The sequence below is a fragment of the Melospiza georgiana genome, chromosome 6 (genome assembly GCF_028018845.1).
Source record: "Melospiza georgiana isolate bMelGeo1 chromosome 6, bMelGeo1.pri, whole genome shotgun sequence".
NCBI lineage: Eukaryota > Metazoa > Chordata > Aves > Passeriformes > Passerellidae > Melospiza > Melospiza georgiana.
The window spans coordinates 25086603-25109547 of NC_080435.1; the positions used below are offsets into that span (position 1 = coordinate 25086603).

Here is a 22945-nt window from a genome sequence, read left to right on the forward strand (position 1 = left end):
CTGCAGAAATCAAGCAGAACACAAACCCAGTGTTCCTGGGGATGCTGTGTGTGAGGGCAGGTGCTGCTGTGGGGGCTGTGCCATGGGACAGGAGATGGACAGTGCAGTGTTGGCCTCAAAACCTCTCCTTCCCAGTACTGGGGTTTATATATATATATATATATATATATATATGTATAATGTATAGATATTATATATATATGCACACACTATACTTAGATGTGTGTTAATTTTCTAAAAGCCTGGTTATGTAATTCCCTTTGTACCAATTATGCTGGCACAGTGTTGCAAGCACTTTGTAAATACCATTTGTTACCCAGTGGTTTCCACCCAGCACTCGGGAATTTCAGAACTGTGGATCTTACTGATTTTAATCAGCAGAGAATGAATATTGGTGTTTCATGTGGTTTTGGTATACTCTTATTTCTGAAGAGGTGGTAGAGAATAGCAAAATGTTTCCAAGTATGTTTTGAACTGGAATAGTGCGCTGATGAACCATGGATGATTCTGAGAAAGGAGCCCTATATTTTTGTATAAAACTTGATGGATGGGTGGTGGGATGTGGGCCTTCCTATAATGAGAAACTGTTGTACTTTGCAAGGCTTGACTGAAGTTTAAACATATATGTTCCATTGACAGCACTGCCTGTGAGAGGCAGATTCTTTCATGTGAAAGAATTTTTGAAAGCTTTTTTAAGTCGTATTTTATTTCTGGTAACTGTAACACCTTTAAGGAAAAAAAAAGAGTAAGATATGAAGGTTTTTAACCTTCAAACAATGATAATTATCTTAATCTGTCAGGTCTTGGACATTTTACCTCTGAGTCTTACTTGTGCCTTGGAACACAGTGCCAGTGTGTTGTCTGTTTCTGTAGATAGCACACTGGATATTGGTGAATTTATGGGTCTGTGGGAGACATAGTTTTGTATCTCTTGTATCAGCTTTTTAAAAAGAAACTGCATGATATTTATGACCAGTAATAACACCTGCTAGGTGAAGATAATGATGCAGATAGAAGAAGCTAATAGATAAAGACAAAATCTGGTGTTCTGTGCTGGATTGTTTTTTCTTCTGTTCCATTATAGGATGGCAGTGGAGATGGTTTCTGCTCCTGGAAGCTTTATCCTCTGCCTTGGTAAAAGTGGCACTGGACAGACAAATAGTTTGTTGCTGTAAAGTGGGCACTATGTATTTATTTATCAGGGGAATTCGAGCCCCTAGCAAAGATTTTTGAATGATGCCTGGTGATTTTGGATGTCTAACTGGTACTTTTCACCAGTGAGCCTTTCAGAGTCCTAGTCTGGGGGTGCAAGCTCCTTTGGAGGGCTTTAGGTTGTGCAGGACAAATGGAGACACCCAATTACCAAACATGCTTGAATGCTTTTTCCTTGGAGTTTGGTTTCAGTCCATGGCATTCCCCCAGTAGTGGTGTGTTTGAGGCTTTAGGTTGTTTTCCAAGCCACTCACTCTCCTCTCTGTCTGCAAAGCCTCATTTAATGACACAATGGAGCCTTTTTAAAGTGTTGGGGATTTTTTTTTCCCTTCTACAGTGAAATTCTGAATTGTAATTTTCATCACTCCTTTGTGTGTTACATCATGCATGCTGGGCTGGATTCTCAGCATTCAGTGGCGTTTCTCTGGTTTTCTACCAGCTGAGACTTTGTGCCAGCATTTTGGCTTCACAGTAAAACCTTTGGAAAGCAAGCACACTGGGTTTCTAATTGGTTATGACATCCAGGAACTGCAAGTGGCTCAGGTCTTGCAAAAATGTGAATAAAGCCCAGCATGAGAGACATGGCAATGGGCAGGAAGGTGAAATGCCACGATTTCTCTGCTTTGTCATTAATTGTGTTTTGTAATGATGATGCATAGTGAATAAAAGGATGAGTTAAAGATGAATGTGGTGGGGGATGATGCATTTGAATCTTAGAAGATGAGCTGTGAGAAGGTGTGATGCTGCTTGGCCATCGTCAGGACTAGCGAGGCTGGAATGTTTCTGTATCTGCCTGGTCAGGCTGTAGTTTAATAAATATTGTATGAGCTGTCATACTTTGCTTGTTTAAAGTGAGAAATCCCTGAAACAGCCGTGGATTGCAAGCGTGTCTTGTATTTATTTCCCAGGCAGGAGCACAGCCATATAGCATTATTAGCAATAATACATCTCTGCCTTACACCGTGCAAGGACACATTTCCTGTGATGTACGAGGGAGAGGTGGTAACAGAGTCACTGGTGAAAACTGAAACTGGAGCTTGCTGAATTGTGTTGGGAGAGGCAGTGCCTGAGATCTCAAATTTAGGGCCCTGTTTATCTTCCTGCAGCACACCTTATTTACAGCAACTTAATCTGCTCGCAGCAGACACAAATGGCTCAGCATCCCGTCAAAAAATCCATCAGAAAATCAGTAGCTGACCAGTTGTGAACTTGTCAAATTGACAAGTGGACCTGCTGACAGAGATGGCATTTGGGTTTTTTCACTGGAAAAAATGCATTGGTGCACCATGGCGGATGACTCTCAAAAATAAAAAATATTGGTGTGAAAATGAAAAATGTAATCTGAATCTTTCTGACTTAGCATTTTTACTAGACTGTTATCTCCCATTTTTTTTTTTTGTTTCCTTTTAAAAATAAAATTCTTAGATACAGAAAGAGAGATCCACGCAGCACCCCACGTGAGTGAGAAGTTAATGCAGCTCTTCCAGAACAGAAGTGAGTTCACATTTCTGGCCACTCTGCAACAAAAGGCATCGACTTCTGGAGTTATATTATCCATCCGAGAGTTGGAGCACAGGTAAGAGCAATTTGTTTCTCTGTCTTACAGCAGCAACATAAAAGATTCTGAATGCTCAGTGCTCTGTTTGGACAATGTGTTGAAATGGTAGATGTAAAATCTAACATGCAAGTTAGAGCCTTTCTTCACAGTTTGCAATTTGCTACTTTTTTCTAGTTTTTTTTTCTTTTCTTTTTTTTTTTTTTTTTTTTTTGTTCTAGGAGGAATTCATTATTTATGTATCCCAATCTGTAAAATAACTTAAACAGAAAGATCAAAGCCAATGTAGTGTAGATGCAATGCACTTTGGAAGTTACAAACCTTGTAATGCAATTTTCCTGACTAGTTTATTATATGTGCTTTGGAGTTTGCTTTCTCATAAAAGTTAAACTTGCACTTTTCTTGCTTCACTATGTTTTATTACATTATAAAAGAATACATTTTCTTTGAGATTCAGTAGCTGAGCTATTAAGCAATTAAGCTACTTGTGCAATACTGTGTATCTTTTCTTCCCAACATAAATACATTATGTTCCTATTTCATGTATGTTTCTTCCTCCTGCCCTTTTTTTTTTGTTTCTGGTTGTCAGTGTAGGAGGAAAAAGAGGTCTCTTTGATTGTCTGTTTTAGTGGTAGACATCAGTTTGTGGCAAAAAAAAAAAAAAAGGTGTACTTTGTATTATGGTTCATAATGCAATTCCAATGATGTTGTGATGTTTCAGAGTGTGTGTTGTATCAAACAGTCTGCTATTTGTAACTTTGTGAATGCTTTTTTGGTAATTTCTTTGGTCTTGAAGGACTTTTATGTCTGGTCTGACACATAAAAGACTAGTGCTGGTCTTTTCTGTTGTAATTCAAGTAATGGGCCATTCTTTGGTTGCTCCCATTTCAAAGCTAATACCAATTATTCTGCAGCACTTCTATTAAAAAAAGTCCTCCTGGTATTTGTATTAATCATGTACTTGATACTCAATTGTTACCCCAGTTGACCTTTTTGTTGAGAAAGGAGGAGGAGTGACTTTATCATGGCCAAATTGTCAGTGGTGCCTTTTGCTAGTGCAGCAGCAGAGATGTCCAGACAAGGCTCCCCAGTTAAGGAGATGAGTTTGCTGTACTTTTCTGTCACCTGTACTTTCTTATTGCTCTTTCTCTTACTTTATTTCTTTTTACAATTTTCAGGCTACTGTCTCAATCTAGAAGAAGATTGTTTTACATTAGAGAGGGATCCCTTCCTCCATCTCTTCCTGATCTCCTTCTCTTACTCTATCATTCCATTTGCATTACTTTTCAATTTCTCCAAGCATTTTCAGGCCTTTTGAAGTCATGGTTAACAGGATCAGTTTGCCATGTTAAGAGTTTGTTTATTATTTATTTGAGAAAGAGGACATTGAGGACAGCCATGGAACAGAAAAATGCTATCGCATGCCTGCACTTAGCAAAATCCAAGGTCAAACTAGACAGGCAGTGGTGATTATACAATGCAAGCACATGGATTTTTAGATATGGCATCTACTGAATGCAGCTCCTTGAGCCCTCTATCTTGACAGGCAGAGGCTCGTGGGGAGATGTGCTCTGCAGGAGTAATCTTGGTTGAGCAAAATACACTGCTGTTGTCCTCTCTGGTGCTGAGGTTATCTGTAATATTTAAAATTATGATATCTGCTTAAAAATACATAGAGTTGAAGGATTGCCTGCTGGTCTCAGTTGAACCTTTGTAGCTCTGTGTAGTAACAGGAAGTTTCAGTCTCTGTGATTCCATGCAGGAGTCAGAACAGGCATGTCTGGTGCTACTCCTGACTGCTTTTACTTCAGGTGGATTTACTGTGGCTATCCTTCTGTTTTGGACTCACTGTTTCTCCCTTAGAGCCATTGTTTGTTTGTTGGGTTGCTGCTCAGACCTTGGTAAGGATCCTGCTTCAGACCCCAGAGCTGTGATGACAGAAATGAATAAGGTGGATGACAATGGAGAAAGTATCTTTTAACATGGATGAGAAGCAGAGGACAAAGATTTGGGGCACTTCTGAAGAGCACCATGCTTACATTAGATCAATGTAAAAGCAGAACTTTCAGGTTGATAATTTTTGATGTTTCTCTAACAGCTCCACTCACTCCATAGCTTTGCATGGGAACTGAAGTGGGTGCAGACATGTCACAGGGCAAACCTTTTATTAATTGTTGCTTCTGATAATTATCATGGTTCTGTTCTTCATGACATCAATTTTTTTGGTCAATCTTTTTCAATTTTCCCCATGTCCATGAAAACAGACACTGCAAAGAGGACAATAAAGAGTATCTTTATTTCATCAGGAGAAAGATGTGTGGGAACAAGTGTAAGGGCGCAATTGTTCCCTAACCAGTATAGTTTTTGGCTATGGAAAACCCAAGAACTCTTCTCAATTTTTTTCTTTGTGAAAAATAGGTGATATTATAGTTCAAGGCTTGCTTTTTTTAACTTACCAACATACCAAAAGTGGCCAAATTAAAAGTTCAAGCCTTCAGCAACAAGTGACAAAAAGAAGCTCTGTTAGCTGTGGGGTTCATATCTCTATGGGAAATGTCTTTTTTTGTTGTACACAGATTTAATAGATGAGAAATAGGTGTTATTCCCAGCAATGAAAATGTGTGTATATATATTCTGTTTTTTGATGTAGTGGAGATGATTGGGCTAAGGTAGTAAGGCATAGAATGCCTGGTTTAAATTTAATTTCTTCAGTAAGTTTTAGCAGATTTTTATTTTCCAATAGAATGGAGCTCTTAAACTGAAGATAATAAAATAAGATTAATACAACTTATTTTGAAGTCAGTAATTTAGATATACTATTTTGTTACTCTAAGTGGATATTTTGTAGCAATTAGAGGTTTGCTGTTAATTTGAATCATTATTTGATGGACAGGACAATGATAATAATGCATCTTTGTTAGCATTTTGTTGGATCAGTTTAATGATGATGAAGACTTTGTTTTCATGCTTCAAATGTATTACAGTAAATCTTGGAAAATCGAAATCTTAATTAATGCAGAGAAATTCTAATTGGAGAGTCTGATAGTTTGTGCAGTCTGTGTGTATAGTTATGTGGAATATAGTGGTAAATCTGAGGATTATGTTTTCCTTCCTAAATTAGAGGTAATAAAAATAATATAGAATGGACAGACATGTTACTTGGGGATGCAGAAGGTGGAAACTGTTTTGATCAGTGAATTCTGCTAGCCAGTTCTTCCCAGATGAGCTTTGTGAGCTATTTTGCTCCCAACCTTTGACTCTTTAGACCACCAAAACACTTAGAAAAGGCCATCAAGATATTTAAAATGCCAGCCACAATGAATTCCTCATTTCAACAGTGATTTAATAGAGTTTCACCTGAAGCCGTGTCTGCCTGCTCCTTAGCTGCTCTGGCCTTGCATGGTCCAGAGCCCAAGAGCATAAATTAGATGGAGTCAGCATTGCCTTTCAGCTGTTTAATCTCTCTTGATGGTTCTTCTCCCCCACTGGCCAAGATCAGCATCTGGAGAAATATGTCCAGGATGTTCAGGGTCCCATATGTCATTCTTTCTGAAGAATGTTTCACAATGGGAGAGCTCACTATGACAGAACAAATGGCTAAGTCATAAGATGATTGTTTCAAAGATTTTGTTACAGGAAGCATTAAAAACTTTTTTCCTAAATTTTCCTGTCCCCCCCGCCTTTTTTTTAATATGCTTGTAACCTCCAGGTCTAGGACTTTAACTTTAGAAACCTGATGCCATGCCAAATATCTGGAAACCTGTAAGCTGATTGTACTGCTACAGTGAAATGGATTTAGAGTCCAAAATCTGCCCCTTCACTATGTAGCAGCAAGCTGTGTTGATATAAATATTCAGGAGGAGTCTGCTAAATGTGTCAGGCTCACAGTGAGACTTTCATTCCTTGTAGGTCAGTTTTGGGTGGGGAGGTGAAATAGGATGAGACTCCAGTTGGATATTTCCCCTAGGTGACACCATGAATGGCTCTTGAGGCTGTTGAGGAGCAGATAGAAAGCTGTATGTTCACAAATAACAGCTGGAAGGCTACCAGGCCATTCTGTGTTTAATTAAAAACACAAAGGAGTAATAAGCTGGTTAAATTATTCACTGAAACCTCGCTGATGAAGAGAAGCCTCTGCAAGTGACTTCTGACCCTAGTAGGAAACCTGAAAAATTGGATTTACTCCCTGCTATGTTTTAGATTATTCTCTGCAAGATGGGTATTTGCATATTGGATTCCAAGATGCCCAGGATTCAGAAAGGGAAGGAAAAACTCTGCAGATGTATCCATTAACCTTTTTCTTTTAGGGTAAAGGGCACATCTTAATGAGTATTTATATGTGGAGTTGCTAAACTGGAAAGATGTAAAGATAATATGTGAAGACTGAGCCTTACTTGGACCCTTCTGAATGAGGTGATGTGAAATATGTGAGGCATTTACATGTTTTCCTTGTCAGAAGGTCTTTAGAGATACAAATGCAAATAGAATTGTACTCACCTGCTTCTGTTCTCGGGGTTAAAGTACCTGAAAGGGTAAAGTGAGGAAGAACTGTTCTATAAATCTTCCACTGTTTTAAGCATTGTGAGAGAGGAGTTACTACTGGAGGAGTTACCTTCCATCCTGTGGCTTCCTGCTGAGAGCAGGTGTTTTATGGACACCAGGCTGACAATTGTTGTCTCTCTGAAGCATTAACATGCTGCTCATAACCAGCTGTTGAGCACATCCATTGGACCATGCTGGCAATTGGGGGAGAATGGCTGACAGTTTGAAACTCTTTAAACCCGAATTTGGACAGTGCAGAAATGTTATGGTCAGCCAGGAGCAGGACGTGTGGGTCCCCCAGGAGCCTCACACAACATGCTGAGTTATTCTCTTTGATTGTTTTATGGCCCTCTGATACAGGAAAAGAACCAGAATGTCTCAAACTTACACTAAACGCAACTTTCTGAAAACTGTCTGCTGAGTTTGGGCTGCTGGTTTGGAATGTGAACTCCCCTGGTTAATAAGACAGTTAGATGTCTGCACCATGTTATTAATGTTCCTTTGTGTGGTTGATGGTGGTCTGGTGACATGTGTGGGTTTTTGGGTTTTATTTGCAGTTTTATGTGCAGTTTTCAAAGGATGCCTGTGTGCTCTCTTCACTCCGGGCACTGTTTCCAGAAAGGGAAGGGGTGGCAGTGCCTTCCCTGATGGATGCTGGCTGTGAAAAGCTGCCAGAGCTCTGGCAGTGGGCAGGGAAGGTGGAGGCCCCTGGGACTGAGGGCATCAGGGACTGGACCTCGAGAGAGGGCAAAGGAAAAGATTTTCTTTTTTTTTCCTCAGAGAGTCCAGGAGAAATGTGTTTGTTGTCTGTTAGCCAGTGTGCAACAAGTCAATAATTACACACTTGAGAGAGACACGTGTGATAGTGTTCCCTCATATGTTGAGGGAAGAGATGAGCATCTGACTCCATGTTTCAGAAGGCTGATTTATTATTTTATTATATATATATTACATTAAAACTATACTAAAAGAATAGGAGAAAAGGTTTATTCTAAGAAGGCTAGCTAAGCTAAGAATAGAAAGGAATGATAACAAAGCTCCTGTCTTGGACAGAGAGTTCGAGCCAGCTGACTGTGATTGGCCATTAATTAGAAACAGCCACATGAGACCAATCACAGATGCACCTCTTGCATTCCACAGCAGCAGATAATCATTGTTTACATTTTGTTCCTGAGGCCTCTAAGCTTCTCAGGAGAAAAAGTCCTAAGGAAAGGATTTTCATAAAAAGATGTCAGTGACAGACATCAGTTATTTATTTCAGACCTGCACGAGCCTGGGCACTCGGTGGTTGCACACAAACCAAGCACACCATCAGGACTTCCCACACTGTTATTTGTACTCAGAAGTCCAGATTTCGTAACTTTCCAAGTACTGGTTAGTAGTTACTACTGGTCAGTAGTTTCCATGCAATTTTTGTAATGTCAGCTAACTTCTGGGCATGCCTGAGGGAAGGGTGTTCACCTGGACAGGTGGCTTTTTGTCCCCTGGCTGTGATTATTTTATGTTACAATGGAGATAGTTCAGCTAAGGGATGCATGGACCTTGGGTTTTTTGCCAAGTTGGCAATGTATAAATAGGCATACAAGGACATACTGATTTGCTACATCCTTATAGTTTATTAGTTCTAGCCTGCTCTTCACTAAGGAATGGTAATTGTTCCACTGATTAAGTGTCCTTTCTTGCTGATTAGAAAAGTCTTAATAAGCCAGATAAAAGTGTCTAAAGAATACTGACCAGTCCAGGCCTAAGATGATTTTGGCATATTCTGTGTTTGACAAATTCCAAACGTGTGGAATTTGTCATAATGCAAGAAATCACTGAAGAGCTGCTGAATTTCAGAGATTAGAGGGAAGAACCGTTATTCTAGGGACATCACAATTGGAGTAATTTGTTTTCAAATACTTTTCTACTGAGTAGTTTTACTCAGGTGACAGATCTCATTAGTAAGAAAACAATTCCTCCTGGTGTTTTTTGAGGTACATTTAAGGAGTTGTAACTGCAGCTTACTCCAGCCAGACTCTTTTCTGTCCTGTTGGCTGGGCTACCTTTGAAGCCTGCTAACATGCTGCTCTATTTTTAGGTGCAGCGTGGAACTTCCTGCTTGGTTTATTAGGACTAGGAGAGAAACCAGGCCTTTTTTTTTTTTTTTTTTTTTTTTTTTTTTTTTTTTTTTTTTTTTTTTTCAGACAGTAGGCAGGTTGCAGCCATGGTGAAGGTAGATTTTTAGACATATAAAATGAAAACAAAAATGCTGAAGGTCAGTCCTCACAACACATGCCATGGAAATATGTAGCTGCTTTGCACCAGCTCTGACTCCAGCTGTCTTTTACTTGGCAGGCAGATGTTGGGGTTACTTTTTTCTTTATCTGATCAAAGAGGAAAGTAAATTTGTATTAGGGTGACCTCTGCCTAGTTGCAGGTACACAAACACATCATAGATGCTTCATGCCTTGCAGCTTGCATGCCCAGCTGCCATGTATAAGATGGGTAGAACAAAAGACAAAATGTTAATAAATATTCTGTACTAATAGAAGATGTCAGTGTAGGAGTTTTTATTGTTAAATGTTTCAAGCTAAGCTGGTAGAACACAATTACTCTTGTCCCTCAGAGTGGCCTGAATAGAAAAAGAAAGTCATTTAATTGACTGAGTTTAGTTCTTTTTGCTTGAAATGAAAGCATAGAACCTTATTTAGGTAGTCAGTAGCACGGTGATGTTGCACTTTCAGACTTTCACTTGAGAGGTTTGAAAGTGTTTAGTATTACATTTTGGATTTGCTTGCACAGAAGGAATACTTTTGGAATGGAGTAGGTATGCAATATATGGGATTCAGCTTTTGTGTTTCCCTTTGTAGAAAGTAAATCTGAATTTTAGCAACCAATTTCTTTGTCACAGGCAGTGCTTCTATTCATGACACCTTTTGTGCTGCCTGATGTCAGCCTGACTTTGGTGATATCAGTGTGCAATCTCTGCCACAGCAGTGAGTCTTTAATGCTTCATTTGCCAGGTATGGTTTTGCTGTGCAGCCTCTGGGTCTGTCTTTATTCAAACCAGCTGTAAAAAGCAGCTTTGAATGCTTTGTAAGTATGGATGTTAGGGACACTTCCCTGTCTCACCATCCAGGGCCACTGTGGCAGTGACAGTCATGGCACACAAGACTCTTGCTGCACCAGACTTGTTCCTCAAGAGGAGTAGATCTGTGTGCTTGAGCCTGTTAAGAGCATTTCTTCAAAATCCAGTGTTTCGCAATGCTTAATGCTTCAGAGCTTGGGATTGTGCCCTGTCACTTCATAGTAACTAGGGTACAGGAACAGCACCCGTGGAAGCGACTGGAATATTTGAAATATTTGCCTTGGCAGGTGTAACTTGTTCTGGTTTTGCATCCACTCAGAGCTGCGGTGACAGCTGCAAAGTGAGTGTTTCCTTTCCTGTGAGGAGATGGATCTTTTCTTTCAGAGGCACTGCTTTTTCTCACCATGGCTTCATCACCAGCAGGGGCAGTGCCTTGGGCTCATGCCTGCCAGCTTATCTGCAGCACAGAGCCCAGTGCTCCTGGCCTGGTTTGCTTTGCACTGAGGATGCTAAAACAAAATCTCAGTTATTTCCCTGTCCAGGCTGAGCCACGTGGCACACCCAGCACAGTGTGCCCCACTGTGCACTCCCTTGGTGGTGAGGAGCAGCAAAAGGCCAAAGGAGTAATGGTCTGTGATTCATCACAGAATCCCTGGAGATGGAAAATCCTGAGATCTCTGTGATAATGCATGCAGATTTTTTGCCTGTCTCTAAATACATCAAGAAGTGTTTCTAAAAAGATGCTAAAGCACAGCCTTGCCTGAAGCCATTTTTATCATGAAATAGCACCATGCTATTGTGAAATGAAAAAGCTATGTGCACAAACAAGTCCAAATATACTGATTTTTCAAAAGCTTGCCGAATTTCCAGTTTATAGCTGATGACATCAAACTGACTGTCTCTGGACTTTTCCTGAATTTGCATTGTTATTGAAAAAAATTAAAAGCTGTGCCTTGGCCAGACTCACAGATATTTTCCAGAAGTTTCTGTGCAGTAACACTCTGATTTTTATGGCAATGATTTTTTTCCCCAGCATTTGGGAGGCCCCACATCATAGTGTTGCTGCAGCATGTGTGAGGTGGATGGGGCTTCCATCCCTGAACTCCTGTGGCTTTGTGACCTTCTCCCTTACAATGGTAAGCAGATGCACAGTGTTTTGACTGGATGGCAAGCCCAAGTTTGTACATATTTGCAGGGCTGCCATCTGTGCCTGCTGCTTTGCCCTGGGACATCTGTTCAGTAGCTGTAAGAGCATCTGCTCTAAGCGCTGGTGCTGCTCCTTGAAAGAGGCTGTGGGGCTTCATTTGGCACTTGATCAAGGATGATGGAAGTTGTAAAGTCAGAATGATAACTCTGCTTTATTTATGTTGGAATGTGATAAGGAGGAAGGTTGCCAGAGTTGAATGCAAAAAGTAGTTCTGCATTAGTTCCTGGAGCTCTTACAGGAGCATTTAATCTGCTTACCCAATTGTGCTGCTGTCTTCATTGTGCAATATTTCAGTGCTTGGTGAAGATCAGGAAATAAAGCGCTGTGTGCTCTAAGGATGTTCTGGAGGACACCAATTCCACAGTTCTTGTCGGGCCCTGCCTTGGGATCCATAGTCTGTGGGCTGTCCTTCCTTTGGCCACTTGCATCATCTAACAGCAGTGAAATCCCTGAATGAAACGTGGTGGTGTTTGCCACAGGGTAAGATCTCTTCTGTGGGTTGAGATGGTAAATAGGTGAATCTGTTTCTTTAATGCAGATGGTGGGTTAGGCCAACTCACTTTATAGAAATACTTTGCCTTTTCTGCTTCAGGTTTTGTACATACTCCTATTTGTCACAGACATCTTTTATGAAAAATCCTTTCCTTAGGATTTTTCCTCCTGAGAAACTGAGAGGCCTCAGGAACAAAATGTAAACATTGATTATCTGCTGCTGTGGAATGCAACAGGTGCATCTGTGATTGGTCTCATGGGGTTGTTTCTAATTAATGGCCAATCACAGTCAGCTGGCTTGGACTCTCTGTCCAAGCCACAAGGCTTTGTTATCATTCTTTTCTATTCTTAGCTGGCCTTCTGATGAAATCCTTTCTTCTATTCTTTTAGTATAGTTTTAATATAATATATATAATAAAATAATAAATCAGCCTTCTGAAACATGGAGTCAGATGCTCATCTCTTCCCTCATCCTCAGACCCCTGCAAACACAGTCACACTTACTAATGTTGGTAGTGAATTTTCCATTTTCAATTTTTTGGTCATTACATCCACAGGAGGTGTTTCCAACTGAAAGTGTACCTTTCTCTCCTGATCTGGAAGTGAAATGAGCAGTCAAATGTACAGTTTATTCACTGTGGTGGTGACTAAAAGAAAGGGGGAAGAAAAAAATTGTCATTAAACGTACCTGTGTCAAGCTTTATCCTCTCCAAACAATAGTTTTGTGTGAGGTACGTAGGGATTGCAAAAACTGGCAGAAAGAATTGTAAAGTATCTTGAATCAATTGTGGAATAATACTGTCCTTCACAGAAAGCACATTGTATGACCTTAAAATATCCCAACTTTTTTTGATGTGCATAAAATCAGTCTGAATTTAGCAGTGTTTTTCTCTTATACATTGGGGTTTGAATGAGAGACTGCAGATAGACCTATAAAAAGCATTTGAATTCTATAATTGTACGAAAGAAGCCAGCAGTAATTTACATGCTTAGCAAACAGGGAAATTCTACTAGTGGGAGAATTTCAGCCAAGGTCAAATTGTATTGCTGTTCCATAAAAATCAAGCTTTCTTAATACGTGTGTTCTGAGAATTTCATCTGTCAAAATATATGTTAACTTCTGATCACGCCTTATTTAAAATATATGAAAGTATAAATTGTTGCTGAGAAATAACAAATAACACAAGGAACCATCACTCAGTGCTAAGAAGTTGACAAGGAGATTACTGTGTCACACCTTTTTTCTCTGAAAAAGGTCTGGAGGAGGGTGGCAGCGCCCTCACTGTGGGGCAGGCTGACACAGGCTGCGTGCAGGTGTGATGCACAATCAGAGATTGTCACAGTTCTCAGGAACCTTTCTTGGGCTTTTGGTGTGGATTTCATGGCAGCATTGGAAGTTCACACTGAACCATGATACATATATTCAGATGGTCCCAGGTGTTGCAGTCTTTCCAGGAACGCTGATTCATTCCAATCATCTGTTTTCATGTAATTCCTGACAAAATACTGGAAAGTACCTTCAAAACACCTGGTAGAGATCAGTCAGTTTTCCTGTCTCTTCTATGGTACCTTCTATTAATTTTGCTCCCTCCCCATTTCTATCTGTTGTTTTATCGTGGATAAAAAAATGTACAATGACATTTGAAGTTGAAGATGAGATAGTGATTAAAAAAAAAATCCATTTATTTCCTCTGTGTTTACTAATTATTTTCTCACCGGTTGATGATTACTTGCCTGAGTTTGTTTTTCCCCTCATTTGTCTTCCATTCCCCAATTTGCAGATTAGAGCTCTGAAGCAGAGCAGGTGCTCTGTGAATGGTGGCCTTTGTGCCATTGCTTTGGAGGAGGCTTCTTTCCCCCTGAGCCTAGTGGAAGGAGGAAAAAAAGGAGAAAACTGTTTGCACATGACTTCTGGTAGAGAAAAGACAACTTCTGAACCCAGAACATCGTGAAGTGTTTGTGTAATCAAGGTCTCAGTGTGAATTTCTGCATCTTTAAAAAAAAATCAACACAAGAGTGTTGGTTTGCATTGCTTTAGTTTTTTAAATACAAGAGAGAGAGAGATGTGTTGGGGTTTCTGCTGTTGGGCTTATGTTGGCTGCTGTTCACTGATGTCTCTCTGAGTGTAACTGTTTGTGATTTGCACTTGTTGAAGGCTAGTGAAGAATAGGTGCAGAATTTGTCTACTGTCACCTTCCTTTTCCTGCCACTGAAGAGCTAAACCATGGTGTTTAATACAGTCCCGTGGCACTTCCAGCATTAGGTGTACATATATAAAAATGTTAGCACTAGCTATTACATGAAATTTTAAGTAATCTGTTCTGTACTATATAAATTAGTCAGGAGGCTGACAACAAGCTCGATTCCTAAGCAACAAGCTGCTCTCAGTCCTGAGCTAACTATTGACACTAAAGCTTGTCAGGTGAGAAGCTTTGCAATTCCCTGTGCTGTACAAATAATAGAGCACTGATGTGATTAAGTGCAGTATCTGACTGACCTTTCCAGGGCTGCACTGTTTCCTTTACATTAACAAAGAAATCATTGTGTGGTGAGTGATCAGCTCTGTGGCTGTTGGAGATTATGAAGAATGACCTCAGGAAGCAATTTGCTTCCTGCAACAGGAGATTGTCTTGTTTTTGGGCTCTTAAGCCTCTGTGATCAACCATATATCTCTATGTATATACATACAAATACTTTGTGTGTGAATGTTTTGTACTTCTCCCTCATTTTAATTTTTTTTCAGTTTCCTGTCTCACTTCCTTTTGTGCTGTGACAGCAGATAGAAATTACAAAATGTTTAAGTATGACATCACTGACAGTACTTTTATAGTGCTTTTCTTGCTTGGGAACACCAGCAGCAGCATCTTCTGCACATTGGCTATGTTGTTACTGAGCATCAAAATAGTAAATCTTCCCCAGATTTCCTGTGAATGTAATTTAGGTATTTTAATGGGTGTTGGCTGTAGTTAATCAACATTCTGCTCTAGTATTTAGAAACCCCCTCCTTTTCTGCTGTCCTTGTACCATTCTTTCACAACAGCAGCCTTTTTCTCCACTCTGTACTGCATGCATTTTGTTGCTACCTATGCCTGCTGTGTTTTTATTCAGCATTGGTTTTACCTTTACCTCCTTGTGTGTTTTACTTTGTCACTCGAGCCTTTGATTCATATGACCCAATAATGCTTTTATGTTGCATGGAAAATACAATGACAAGGCAGTATGGAGGAGGGCTTGAATTTCACATTTGGTGAAGACTTACTGTCTTTGTGTTCCCCTTCCCAGCCTGTTGTCATGTCTTGCACGTGTGTTTTATCACCTAAGTTTCCTCCCAAGAAACTCTGTTTCCCAGTTATGTTGGAAACCCTCAGCTTCACTGGTAAGATCTAATCTTGAAGAAGTGCACAGCCCCCGTGTAATGCTTGTACACACAGGCTGGTAGGGCCAAGCAGTCTGTGAAAGGCTTGTGGGAAAATGAAAATTGGCACTCCAATATTTATTGGTTTGTGTTACATTTATTTTTTGGCAGTGGATTTCGTTACTGTAATTTTTCCCATCCTACCCCAAATCAGCACCTATCTCTCAAATGCCATGTTAAATTGGTGCTGGCCAACAGGGAAAAACAAAACACTGTGGAGGCAGATGGGGCAAAGGACTGTCTGGACAATCTGACATCTTCACTTTCTTGTAGAGCTATTTCTACCATGGAAGGAGGTCTGCATCACCTGTTTCTATAGACACAGCTTCATTTTAGCAGGAAAAAGATTTCCTATGATGCAAATACTTGGGGAAGTCCAAGAGAAGACTTCACTATTTATACTGTCAGTGTATAAATTCATCCTGGAGAAAGAACTGGCTCCCCCCACGTCCCTGTGAAGCCAATTAATAACCCCACACTTCATTAGCCCTCCTGTGAGTCTGACAGCTCTGAGAAGGTTTTGATTCTTGGATGGTTTGTGCCTGATGTGGAGACACCTAATCCAGCCAAGAGGTTTTGTCCTTTCCTTGTAAAGCTGAACGATCACGGCAGTAACAATAAAAGTCAGAAAATGAGTTAAGCACAATTGCATGTAGGGGAGTCCTAAAAATAAACAGTTGCTGTTTTTTAACTGGATTTGCAAGTAGTAAATACAAATTTAATGATTACCTGGTGGTTTCTTACCTTAATGGCTTTTTATTTGTTTGTGGTAGTGATATATGTACCGTTCTTTATTTTTCATTTCTTTCAAAGCCTGCAGGCATACAAAATATTTTGGTGAAAAGAATAAGGCTTGGTTTCTTGTACTTTTCTATGGGTGAAAAGAAGACTTCAGTTTCCTTGGCTAACAAGTGGTACTTGGAGCTGTTTTCAGTAATTAGTATTGCTGGTTTTGTATGCTCTGAATGTATGGCCTTGTCTCTCTGCTCCTTTAAAAAAAAATTAATTAGTAGCTACTGCATGCTGAGTAACCTCTTTAGATTGTGGTATTTGTTTAAAGAAGCCTTACCAGTTCAGAAGAAAGCGACAGTCTCTTTCAGAGGGCACTTCCCAGAAGTGGAACTGATTCTCCATGTTTTCAATGCAGCTATTTTGAGCTGGAGAGCAGTGGCCTGCGGGATGAGATCAGGTACCACTACAGGTTCCACGGGAAGATGAGGACAGAGGTGTTCCCCTACCGCCTGGCAGATGGGCAGTGGCACAGGATCGCTGTGTCCCTCAGTGCTTCCCACCTGCTGCTCCACGTGGACTGCAACAGGTAAGCAAACACTTTCTGTCATCTGGAATTCTTTGAAAAGTAATCTCTAGTTATGGGAATCTAATTGGAAAATGTCTCATTCAGAAGCATGCTAAACTGCCGTGGGATAAGAGAAGGAAAACAAAGTATTAAAATGGAACAATTCATTGTGATTATGAACAAATGTGGAAAAGGTTGATTGCTGATGGGGGAGTATTAAATGCATCTCTGTAGTTTAGGCAGTAGCTGAGCAGTTATGTTTGCCAGTGATTGCATTTAAGTGTGATGGATGGGTGTGCAGTCTGTTCTGTTGTGAGCTGCTTCACTCAGCATACCTGAGAGCCTGAAGGATAGATAGATGCATCAGAAACACTTTAATTTTCTTTTGCATAATCAGACAATGTAGCTTTTACTGATTTTTCCATGTGCTGCTGCATTTGGAAACTTCTGAGAAACCTGGAAGCTTCTTTTTGCATGACTGGAACCAGAGTTTTTTGTTTTCTGAAGGATATTCTGTCTTTTCCATTAGAAGTTGTGGAGGCTGTGAGATGGCATATGGCCAGGATTTCAGAGAATGAAAATCAGCAAACCTAGAATCTCTCTTGCCTTGGGACTTGATCTCACAACGTATTGTAGGCTTCAGACTTAGCAACTGATGGGGAAGAAATTCAGAGAGCTTGAAATTGGGATTTGATGATAGTCTTTATGAATGAGGAAAACAAACCATTACTGTTGTATCTTATTGCACCAAAATGAAGGGGGAAAAAAACCCTTCACATTCAGTGAGAGGATCAGCATATGCATTTTGGGATCATGGCACATAAAATGATTGGGTTATAATAGCAGATATGTTTTTGGAAGTCTTCATTTTGTAAAGACAGGCAGAAAAAAGCTAGATGAGTATTATAGGAGTTAAAGGAACATTTGAAAGAGTTTGAAGTTTGACCCAAGTAATTATGAGATCCTGTTTTGAGAGGATGTTACAACCATTTTCTGCAACTCCATTAACTACTGAAAAATCTAATCTGAAGGAGTGTTTCTTATTGGACCTTATTTGGACCTTAGAAGCAATTAAATGCTGAGAGTAATTTTAAGTTCATTGAGGCATGAAATCTACAGTTTGCAAAGATTCTCTTAATTTCAGTCATTTGATTTATTTATATTCCCATTATTTATCTGTTATACTATTTCTTTGCTTTCAACAGAATGCTTTTTTTCTTTGTTTATTGATATATACTGGGTTTTGGGACAGGTTTTTTGTTATCTACTTTGATTTTTTTTTTTTTTTAAACAGCAAATGGGTTTTGAGAAGACCCTTTTTAGCAGATTGTTTAGCTGGCTGCTTTCTTGTACAGCATTTAAAATTAAGACAATGCAAAATGACTGGTGCAGAATTCTTTCCAGGGACAGGAGAACTGCAGAGAGTCATGGTTGTGACCTGATTTTCTTTACAGTAACAAGCACAAATAGATAAATACAATTATGGAGTGAGCTGTGCTGTCATATGAGGTGACAAATGTGTCCAGCCATCTCTGTCAGGTAGCCCTAAACAGGGCTGATCCATCCACCCATGTCCCTTAAAGGTGCTACATCCTCAGGTTGCTCCCAGCATAAATCCATACCAAGGTGTCTGTGTTTGGCTGTGCACTGTGGTGTATTTTATGTATTGTGGTGCTTTATGACAACTCCTGTGGAAGAGTAATGGAAATAGTTCTGAAAGCATGACTTGAGGACAGATCATAGTGGAAGTTTAAATGAGATAGGGGAAAAAGCCAGGAATTCTAAGTTCCTGAGTCAGCTGAAGCATCACTGTTCAATTAATTAGAGAATTTTGTGAATGTGGGTGTTACTTTGATTTAATCTTAAAACCCTTTATATTTGCACTCAGAAAAGGAGTCAACATCTTTTTTATCATGGCATTTTCTTATGACAGTGCAATAAATGTCAAAGCTTTGAAAATGAAGAGCAAGTCAATGGGGGTACTTCTGAGCAGTACTGGAAACCCTCAGCCTTCTTCATGTTAGTGTTAGGGAAGCTCAGCTGGAAGTGTGAGCCCAGTCCCATGCGAAGAGCTGTGGACTCTCCCTGTAAATGTCACTGGTTTAGGCTGGTTCACAATGAGAAGTGATGCATTTGCAGACTCGAATGAACAGGAGGAACCAGGATATGAGTGCAGTCAGTATATTCACCTGTCCCACCTCCTGCAGAGGTTTCAGTCATCAGAACAAGAATTTAGCTTCCTGTGTACCTATCTAGTTAAAGCTCTCAGCTTTTTGTTTACTTTGTTTGCCAGCAAAACAAAAAGGGAAAACAAAACCTGACTGCCAGAATTAATGACTTGTATTTCTTTAGGGGATGGCATCATGGTTTCCTTACAGACTTGGCTGAATTTGCATAAATGTATTATTTCTTTTGTTTAGGACTGTGGTAATGTGTTATATATTTGGAAGGCTATTGTGAGCAAAGGATTTGTGAATGCAGTGTTACCTAAGTTAATCTGTACCTCAGAGTGCATTGCAAGTGTTTGCATTGGGAAAAATATCCAGTCACATCCTAGTTCTGCTACTGGATTCATACTGTGATACTCTGGCCTCCAAGAACTGCAGCTGATCAGAAAGCATTGGAGAAGAAGCCTTTAATTTGTAAACAGATAGTCAAATCTCCTTTTCCACTTCCCAGCCCTATCACCCACATTACTCTGATTTGTGAAATTGCTTTGACATTTGTACTTGATTATCTTTTGGATTCAATTCAAAGCCAGCTTTGTTTTTCAGACCTTGGTAGGCTAGGGAAAAAAGTACTTGGGAAATAGCAAAGACCTGTAGTGCTTTAAAGCATCACCTTTAAAACAGTGCAGTTGTCCCTGTTCTAATGAGATGTCATGTGGAGGGGGAAGCATGTGTATCAAAGGAGGTTTATTTGCCCAAGTACAGCTCCTTTTGAAATCAGCTCCTGCTGTTTCTCACTGGCTCCTTTTAGTGCCCCTTCAAGAACAAGGAGTGGGAATTGCAGCTGAGTTTGATGTTAGGGCTTGGGGACTGCTGGCTCAGAAATCATAGAATGGTTTGGGTTGGAAGGGCCTTTAAAGATGGTCTTGTTCCAACCCCCTGCCATGGGCAGGGACACCTTCCACTGTCCCAGGTGGCTCCAAGCCCCATCCAGGCTGGCCTTAACACTTCATGGATGGGGCAGCCACAGCTCCTCACAGTGAATAATTTTTTCTTATTTATCTAATCTAAACCCACCTCACTTTGATCTGAAGCCATTTTCCCTTGTCCTGTCACTTTGTTTCCTTGTCCAAAGTCCCTCTCCAGTTCTCTTGTGGCCCCTTTAGGAACTGGAAGGTGCTGGAAGGTCATCTGAGCGAGGAGCTTTCCCAAGGCTGAACAGCCCCAGATTTCTCAGCCCATTTCCATGGGACAGAAAAAAGATACCTTGGAGTCCAGGCTACAAACCTGCTGAGCATCACTGGACTCTCCTGACTGACTTGAAGAGCTTCTGTGCTAGCCAGGGATGTCTCAGAAAACTGACAAGAGAAGCCGTGGGTGCCCTCGCTAACATGCATTTCACAGTCTAGTAAGGTTCTGAAGGCTTAGAAAAATGAAAAGACTGCATTAATTATGAATGTCCTACTGATGCACAAGTAAAACCTGTGCTCAAAGTGACATGGAAATTAACTTTGCTGCCTTTGGTAGGATCTGTGCTTCCCTGCTCTAGGCAAAAAGGGGTTGTCAAGGATTTTCTGGTGAATGTTTGATTCAGCTAGAGCAACTGCATCATTGTCCTTAAATAACCAGTAGTACTAATAGATATTTCTATTAATGTGAGTATGATCAAATTAACTCTGCCATGCTTTTTCTCAGCTTGGGCCTCTGTTCCCTCTGTTCATACCTGTTCTGTCAGGAGATTTGCAACCTCAAGAGGCTGTCAAATCCTGCAATATCTGATGTTTGTTTTCTCTGGAATTTTAGCTGTAGAGTCTGTATAGTTTCCCATGGCACCTGACTGTCCACTGAGATGTTTGTCCCCTGTGGCAGAAACAGCACAGAAATATGTTGCATTTAATGGTGTTGAGAAGAGTGAGGGAATAGCATGGAACCTACAATTTAGGAGGTGGCAGGTACTGTATCAAAATTTATTTCTTGAAAATCTATTTGGAAAATAGAAATTCTAAGTTGTTCTCAGTGTAGCTGATTAATCTGGAGGGGTAAGCCTGAAAAGTATTTTATTTATTCTTGTTTTTTGTTTTATTTATCATCAGCCATATTGCTACAAAGGTACTCACCTATTCAAACAATATCCATCTTCCTTTACTTGAACTCTGTGGACATACAAGGGAGAGAAAGGTGTTTTGATGAAAAAATTAATGTTCTTCCAGTGAAAATCTGTGCTGGAGTGCCTTTTGCTGTGAATACAGCCTGTGTTTTTGATGGATATCTTAGCTGTTTGATGGAGGGGGTTGGTAAGAGCATAAGAGAATAGATTATAGAACTGGAGCAGGCTTGGAAGTAGTCTCCAACTGAAAAAACATGTTGTCTGCTTCTTTTATGTTAGAACAGCGCATTAGGGAATAAAAAATGCATGAGCAGTGAGAACTTTTTAATTGGAAAAATAAATAAATTAAAGTAACATCCTCCAAAGATGGGAATCCAAGACGTCCGAGTTCTTATAAATTAGATATTCTGGCTGCCAACCTGAGGTTTTCAACTGATCTAAACGAAGTTCTGTGACTTTAATTAAGGTGTAATAAATTTAAAGAAGGTTAAGGGATGTATTTAAAAGAGGGATTTGCCGCTTTAGTTACTGTAAAACACTTTCTCTTGAGAGAGAAAATGGTGTGGTGACAGTGCTGTGCAGCTAGGTAATTTAGTCTCACTATTTGAATATGAGTTTGTGACCCAGATTGCTTCTCTGCTCTCTTCTCTGCTGTAGCAAAAGCTGTCAGAGAAATGGTAACTTGGGCAGAGTGGTGTAATTGTGCATCATGGGTGCCCCCAGCTTCAGAACTGTGGTGTTGTGGGCTGGTTCATTGTCACCCACGAGGTTTTTCTTTTGTTTGGCAGAAAGGCTGTGAATTGCTTAGCATGAGGGAGATCTGCAGCTGGCACACCGCATCAGCTGCCATCAGTCTCTATCATCACAGTACTGCAGTTAGCTGCAAGGAAATGTTGAGGATACAGTCAGCATTATTTTCTTTTTAAAGGAGCTTTTAAATAGCTAGGGTTTTTCACTGAATAGCTAGTGCATCAGCAGAATGGTGGCATGGGTGTGACCAAAGACTGAATCATCTGTTTTAATCCAGCCCTCAATTACGATGAAAATTTATTTTTAATCCCCCCAAAATAATTTGAACTCCTTTGTATACTGCATTGAGAGATTTGTGAGAATGCATGAGTATTTATGAAAGTGCTGAAAAAGTACTAGAGGAAAAAAAGGTAACAATCCCAATCCACATCTGTTATCTGTTCCTACCTGTCTTAGACCCTTTGGCCACCCCCAGGAGGCAGAAATCACCTGCACAGGTACCTGGGCACTGAGCTTCAGCAGAGAAGCCTCACAAGCTCCTGCTCAGCATGGAATCTGCTTTGGGCTCCTTGTGGGAGCTGCTCCTGCCGCTGCTGCTGTCAGGAGAGGAGCAAAATCTTCTCCAGGAGTTTGATTAAGGGTCTTCCCTAGGAGCTCGGGGCAGAGTTTGGTCCCTGCAAATCCCAATAAACTGCTCAATATAAATTCAGCAATGGTTTTGGTCCCCCCTCCCCCAGTCAGAACTGGGGACTTACTGTGTTTGAGGGCTGCCCCAATGAAAGAAAGAACGATGGATCTGCCTCCATGTTCTCAGAAGGCTAATTTATTATTTTATGATATTATATTATATTAAAGAATGCTATAGTAAACTATACTAAAGAATACAGAAAGGATACTTACAAAGGCTAAAAAGATAATAATGAAAACTCCTGGCTCTTTCCAGAGCCCCAACACAGCTTGGCCCTGATTGGCCAAAGAGTGAAAACAACTCAGATGAAACCAATGAAACAATCACCTGTAGGTTAACAATCTCCAAACACATTCTACATGAGCACAACACAGGGGAAGCAAATCTGATAATTATTGTTTTCCTTTTTCTCTGAGGCTTCTCAGGAAAAAAACCCTGCGTG

At 40.2% G+C, this 22945-nt stretch overlaps 1 protein-coding gene across 5 annotated transcripts in view; it reads left to right on the forward strand.

The window, feature by feature from the left end:
• NELL1 (neural EGFL like 1) overlaps positions 1–22945 on the forward strand; it is a 275070-nt gene that overhangs the window by 21895 nt on the left and 230230 nt on the right. For all 5 annotated transcript variants that reach the window (XM_058025608.1, XM_058025606.1, XM_058025607.1 and 2 more), the window contains exons 3-4: positions 2638–2788; positions 16641–16811. In XM_058025608.1, coding sequence (XP_057881591.1) covers positions 2638–2788; positions 16641–16811 — 322 coding nt within the window. The remainder of the gene's footprint in view (positions 1–2637; positions 2789–16640; positions 16812–22945) is intronic.